The following is a 6,466-nucleotide window of genomic DNA, read 5'->3' as shown; positions in this document are numbered from 1 at the left end:
GTAATGCTGCCATTCACTTTTGTGTCTCTGTTGTGATCCAATAATAGTTGCCTGGCAATCCATCCACATTGCTCTGCCACCTGAGCAACTGAATGCATTTCAGGTTGAGTCGTCAGGCAAAAATAATAGGCCTATTTCAAATTTTGTGCTGACTACATGAAGTGCTGACTACATGAATGGAAAGCTAGTAGGTTGGCTATGCAATAATGTAATTAAAGAGAACATGATTGGTACAAGACTCTATCAACTTGGTCATATTCAATATTATCAGAGACCATAACTTGGACTGGAACAAAAACAGGGCCAAATTGCTCTATACCTGTGTTATAACACTCAAATTACTACAGTGATAACATTGTTGTCATGACATTAATGTAACTATACTCCTTTGTCAGGTGTCATGTGCAAGCATTTTGCATGATACGGGGAAGCCGGTGTTCTAAATTGATGTTGAAATTGATATTGCTTTCCTTTCTCTGTCCTCGAAAATCAGTCTCTCATCTTTCGAGCAGGCAGCACAATCAACTGGACATTGTTTCTCCATATACTATATTTTAATAATCGGTAATAATCAGCTAGTTTCAATTGCTGGTAGGCCTACAATGAAGTGCAAAATTATTCCTAACCCAACGTATTTTTCAATTCACATATCAAAGTAAGGCTACATTGTAGGCCAGAAAAAAAGAATCCTATCAAAATAGATCGAGTGTCGGGGTACTGCATACAATGTCAGTGTACGTGTACGTGCGCGCCCCCTAGTACTGAAAATATGCAGCGCAGCTTCTGTTGGTAAAGCTGACTCACTCAAACATACCTCCTTTGTATGATTGGTGGATATGTTTCAGCGCGGCGTACTGTAACCAATCAGCGGATTGTTTTCCTATCTCGTAACGTAATAAACATCGCGGCCGGAGAAATAGTGAGGGAAAGGAGAAATGTAAACAATTTCAGGACTCTGTGGAATTATAAACCAGGACTTTATTCAATATAATACTTAAAAAATAATAATGCACAATTAGTGCTAAATTAATATCTTGCTTTTAAGAGAACGGGACCTAGTTGTAACACGAATAACACACGCAAGCTAGCTAGCTCGCGCTACAGTACTGTAGGCCTCTAGCTAAATTTACGCGGAAAAGGAACTTGCTGTTTATAGAAAATACGAGCTAGTAGCTAGCTAGTAATTTGTGCAGCGAACAAGGTAGCTAGTTGTATCTAGCTATTTAAACATTTCCACTAACGTTACCCTCTAGGCTAGTTAACTAATTTGTAGGCTATTGCGTTGGCTAGCGCAGCAGACTAATTGGCAAAAATGAGCGAAAAAACGAGGTACAGCAAAAAGTCTGCAGACTCCGCACCGAAGAAACGATGTCAGTCCGACGAGCAGGCTGGCCAGTCCCCTCTTCCAAGTAAGTTAGCCAAAGTGGACGGAGAGGTGTCCAGTGAATTACCATCGAATTCTCATGGAAACAAAAATGGGGAAGATGGCGATAAAGTACCAGCCATAGAAGAGAAGAATGGTGGAAATGAGGAGAGTGGACTAGATCTAAAAAAGGGACCCGGGGGGGGGATTTGTGCAGCTGTCACTGCCAATAACCCATCCAGCGCTGATGCACATGTCCGCGCCGCCAACAGTGCTCTTTTATCGGGTGCACCAGTCTCTAGCGATGCAAAGGAAGTAAAAACCCTGGGAAGTGCTGGTGCTGGAGATTGCCGACCCTCAACTTCACTGGACCAGTCTGATTCGGCCGCTATAGCAGCCGCCGAGGCACTTGCTAGTCTCACAGGAGCAGCTGCGGGTGAAGAGGTTATTAAACAAACATCCTTTTCCTCCAAAAAAGTTGGACATTATGAGAGAATGGGACACAAAGGTAAGCGTGGTGACCAGGAGTCCTCAAAGGAACGATCAAAACCTGAAAGGGGTCTTCACACACAGGCAGCAGCGGCAGACAGCTCTACCTCACTGCGTGGAGTTGGCAGGGAGGATGCCGAGAACATGCCCGATGTGGACGAGGAAGACGACTCAATACCCGGATCTTCGTCCACACCGAGTTCCTCTTTCCCTTCAGATAATGATGATGATGACGGGGAGTGCGCTATAGTGTCAGTGAAGATGGCCCCGGAGATCCGACAGTCAGTGGCCCTTCTGGCGCAGGTACAGATGAGGCTGGACGCTCTGGAGAAGAAAGGTGCGCGGCTCCACCAGCGGCTAGAGCTGAAACTGAGCCGCCAGCGCCGTCCACACGTGGACCAGCGTAGCTCCATCATACAGGCCATCCCCGGCTTCTGGGTCACGGCAGTATCCTTTTTAATACTCCTACACACACACACACACACACGTATGTTGTTGATTGTGTGTTGGTATGTCACATTTATTTTTCCCTTGGCTCAAAGCTCAACAGTTATTGAACCACCCTCATCTCTCTGCTCACATCGACAAAACAGATGAAGGCGCTCTCAGTTACATGACCAACCTTGAAGTAAGTAAATAATCAAAAATGTAATGATTCTTTAAAGTCTTCTGAATATATGTTCTATTGCTCCCCTGAAATGAAAATGTATTCTTGTCTCCTCCTTAGATTGAATCCTTCAAGACCAACAAGCTTGGTTACAGAATCGGGTTCCACTTCAAACGGAATCCTTACTTCCAGAACAACATCATCGTGAAGGAGCTCCACCTTGGAATGGCAGGTGAGTGACAGATCCAGTTGTCATATCTATGTTGCTAGGATGCCACATTTTACATGTGCCAGGTGTCCCTACATCTTTGACAGGTGTAGATGTAGAGGTGTAAGCAGGTATCGGGTGTAAATGAGGCCAATAATGATGATATCCTTCCCCTGTTATATGTTCTCTCACAGGATCTCCAGTGTCTTTCTCCAACCCCATCCTGTGGCACCGCGGGCAGAACCTGACGCTTCACAGTGAGCCCAGGAGGTCGGGACGCGGCGTCTACCAGACTTTCTTCAGCTGGTTCAGCGACCACGCCAGTCCTGGCCGGGACGACATAGCACAGGTAACAGCATGCTCACTGCCAGGCATAGGTTGAGAGCTGGTGCACAGTCTAACATGCATGGAGTAATCCAGCAAAGACGCATTGCACAGATCCACTGGTGATCACACAACTTACTTTATTTTAGGCTCTGTATATAACGTTTACGGTTACTGCACTATTCCAACACACTCTTCTTCTCTCTTTGTTCCGTGTGAATCTATAGATTCTGAAAGATGACCTTTTCAGAAACCCTCTCAGATACTATTTGACTCCACTGTGGGAACCCAGGCAGAATGGCAGGTAAGCAGCCCAACAAAACCTATTGTCGTGGAACTTAGCTCAATAAGGACTTTCCATCTTCATGATACTATTACCATTTCATAACCACTTTATTATGTGCTGTAATGTAGCCTAAACCACTGCCAAACACTTTTATAACCCTTTATTAGAAAGCATTTTGTGTAAAAAAGAAAAAGAAATGAAAGGTCTTTTGATTGTTCTAACTATCACAACATACGGTTCTAACAGCACCAGTGGGCCCAAGCCAGCTGACAACAGCAACAGGGAGGATTGTGTGGTGATCTCTGACTCGGATGATGATGATGAAGAAGAGCAGGCTAAGTCTGGACGAGGTCTTAGCAGGGAAGAGGAGAATGAGGATGAGGACGAGGAGCATGGGGGCCGAGATACAGGTTAGTCAGTACTGTAAAAGAGCTTTAGAAGCCCATGATTCCAGTCCTTTAGAGCCACAGTGTCTGCTAGTTTACCTCTACTTCCTGAGAAATGTGTATACGTGTGTAGTAAGATGTCCTTGTATGAGTAATCCAGGTGAAACTGAATAGACAGCGAATATGTCCTCAGAATCAGATGAAAGCCCAGAGGAGGATGATGACGGAGAGGTTGCAATAGACGGTAAGACATTGTCCACGAACAGAAATGTTATTATGGAGGGTTGTTGGATCTGCTGCTCGGCTTTGCAGCTCAGTTTAGAACATGAAGTCATTGTTTGGATGAAAGTCTATTTATTTCAATGGTTCAGGAAGACTGTGATTTTGAAATGCCAACTCAGCAGCCTATTCTGCAAAAATTCAAGGACTGTTTTTACTTTAAATGCAAGAGCCGTTTTGTACAATCATTGGAAGTTATATTTTGGAAGATTATTGGATTAAGGGGTGCTTTGTCTATTTGTGTATCCATTTTGGTTACCTGATACTTCAATCCACCGCTTACTGTTTTCACCATTCACACACAATTGCACAACAGAATTATATTCCTACTCCTGGGCTTTCACCATAATCAAGTGTTAAACCCCCCTGTTTATATCCCATACTAATCACCCCATTGGCTCAGAGTGGGAAGCCCATTATAAAAGGTCTGATCATCTCCATTCCCCAGGCTCTGATGACAGCGACCAGGACGCCAGAGAGGATGAGGACTCATCGTACGGAGAGAAGGATGAAGAGGTGGACGTGGAAGACGTGGATGAATCACGAGGTCGCGAGGTCAGAGACCAAGATAAAGAGGAGGATGTTGAGGTGGACGAAGAAGAGGACGAGAGCTAAGATTGTTTGTTCTTTCCAATTTCCTTTTTTTCTTATTATGCACAAAATATCAATTATTGTTAATACATTCTAAATGCTTGACTGCATTTTAAAATCAGGGTAAATAAAAAAAATCCAGGACACCATGTTTTGACTATATTTTACTGTAATCTTTGTTGGATTTAAAAAAAAAAAAAAATGAAAACGTTTTTTTCGTAAAGATTCTTTATTACTGGGGTCTCAAATTCAAAGGATTGTAACTTAATCATGCATTAGATCTTGACTCATTCATTCAGTTTACTCTTATTGTTAGGGCTACTCAACACAAAACGAAAATAATACCAGTACAATAATATTCTACGAGGTTTGAGACCCCTGATTGAATTTTGTTAATACTGCCAAGATTTGGTAGAATCTCTTGTTGCAAATGGTCCAATAAAACAATACTAGATATTTTACTGACAGGTATCAGTGATCACGTCTTCAACTCAATTTATCTTGGACTTTTCCTATTGTAAATCTGATCTTTGACGAGGTAAAAAGGAGATTTTCATAGAGGTTGTAATATTATTCCCAACACATCTCGGATGCACTTCCTACTGAACCAAATCTTGTTCTCAGGGATGACCTAGTCGTGAGTGTTTTCATGGAAGGAAACTGATAGATTTTTGAGACCATATACTACTATATAATGTTTTCTCACACTCCTGCCATTGTTTGGGTGTATCTGTGTAAAATAAGTTTACTCTACAGTAGTTTGTGTTATTTTAATAAGGTAAATATAGGTAATGTCTCCTGTGTTTTCACGCCTTTCCTATCATAAACGTAGTGTGTAGCTGTGCACCCATATTAATTAATATTCACACATGTTTATGTTTTTCAATTCTTTAAGTATATTTTAATATTCATTGAGTTATTTGGGTGGAATCCCACAATTTTGTAACATGAGTTGTAATATTTTGAGCTTGTTGCATCCATGCATTCAAATTTTTTTGCTTTTGTTTAACTTTTAGGAACTGTTATCATCACATTGTTGTGTTTTTTGATAAATAACTGTCTATCAAAGTAAGTTAAGTCAGAATGATGACATTTAACAGTTTGAAAGATTCTGTATAGAGCAAATATTTGCAGTGACTGTTGCCTCAAAGGCATTGACGAGTGTGATCCGACAAAGTAACAGAACTGTAGCCCAGGGCAGCTCTTAAACTACTGTAACAATGATAGCTAGTGGTTTTATGTTGTTTCTTTTCCACACAGACTGATGGCATTGGCATGTACATATTTAAACTTAACTTTGTGTGCAGAGTTTGGATCTGTTAAGCTTAAATCATTACCTGTAGCCATCTGGAATTTGACAAATAGGGTACATTAACAAAAAGTTATATTTTGTGTGCTGAATTATTTTATAGTATGCTATAGTTCTGAAGAAAACGTGTTTTGTTTTTTAAGATAAAATAATGTCTGCATTTTAAATCCGACTTAATTAAATAGCAAGTTATTTATTTTTGCTTACTGGTTTTTGTTGTCTGAGTTTTAGTAGTTAGGTAAATACAACCTTCTGTACTGAATATATTGCCAAACCAGAAGATGGCAGTATACAACTGCAAGGATACATGGTATCACAACTCTGAACTGCTTTTGTAACCCAAGTGATGTACAATTAAGAAAATAGAAAATAACAAATAGTATTTTAAGTCAGGAATATAGGCCTAATGTGTATCGAAGGTAACAGAATCCCTGCGTCCATTGATGAGTCAGCCAGATACTATGTATAATACTGTGAATATCAGTATGAAAGAGCTTTATACTGAAGATGACAACTGACTTTGACATTATGACAGTAAAGACATACTGTTGTTTGTAAATTATGTTTAAGTTGGCCTATTCTTATAGGAACAGGCAAAGGGCTTTGAAGACACCAACAATATCA

The 6,466-nt window shown here is 40.9% G+C and overlaps 1 protein-coding gene across 3 annotated transcripts; it reads left to right on the top strand.

Moving 5' to 3' along the window:
* Positions 1–898: 898 nt before the first annotated feature.
* Positions 899–6,048, top strand: LOC120059220 (protein SET-like). Of its 3 annotated transcripts, XM_039008095.1 has the most exons (8): positions 899–2,299; positions 2,403–2,480; positions 2,580–2,691; positions 2,862–3,016; positions 3,219–3,295; positions 3,524–3,687; positions 3,857–3,907; positions 4,391–6,048. In XM_039008095.1, the coding sequence occupies exons 1-8, from the start codon at positions 1,313–1,315 to the stop codon at positions 4,555–4,557; spliced, it is 1,791 nt and encodes a 596-aa protein (XP_038864023.1). In that variant the 5' UTR covers positions 899–1,312; the 3' UTR covers positions 4,558–6,048. The 3 variants fall into 3 exon arrangements, with proteins under 3 accessions (XP_038864023.1, XP_038864024.1, XP_038864025.1); XM_039008096.1 differs by lacking the exon at positions 3,857–3,907; XM_039008097.1 differs by lacking the exon at positions 4,391–6,048 and having other exon boundaries at positions 3,824–3,907.
* Positions 6,049–6,466: the final 418 nt, after the last annotated feature.

This window comes from Salvelinus namaycush, chromosome 14 (genome assembly GCF_016432855.1).
Source record: "Salvelinus namaycush isolate Seneca chromosome 14, SaNama_1.0, whole genome shotgun sequence".
Taxonomy (NCBI): Eukaryota; Metazoa; Chordata; class Actinopteri; order Salmoniformes; family Salmonidae; genus Salvelinus; species Salvelinus namaycush.
Note: the sequence above shows the minus strand (reverse complement) of the source record. Positions and strands in the feature narration are given on the sequence as shown.

Bases quoted from the DNA above. Each gene is read 5' to 3' on its own strand.
- LOC120059220 (XM_039008095.1), top strand. From the start codon at position 1,313: ATGAGCGAAAAAACGAGGTACAGCAAAAAGTCTGCAGACTCCGCACCG. The intron at 2,300-2,402 runs GTATCCTTTTTA...AAAGCTCAACAG, and splicing joins CCGGCTTCTGGGTCACGGCA to TTATTGAACCACCCTCATCT. The intron at 3,688-3,856 runs GTTAGTCAGTAC...ATATGTCCTCAG, and splicing joins GCATGGGGGCCGAGATACAG to AATCAGATGAAAGCCCAGAG.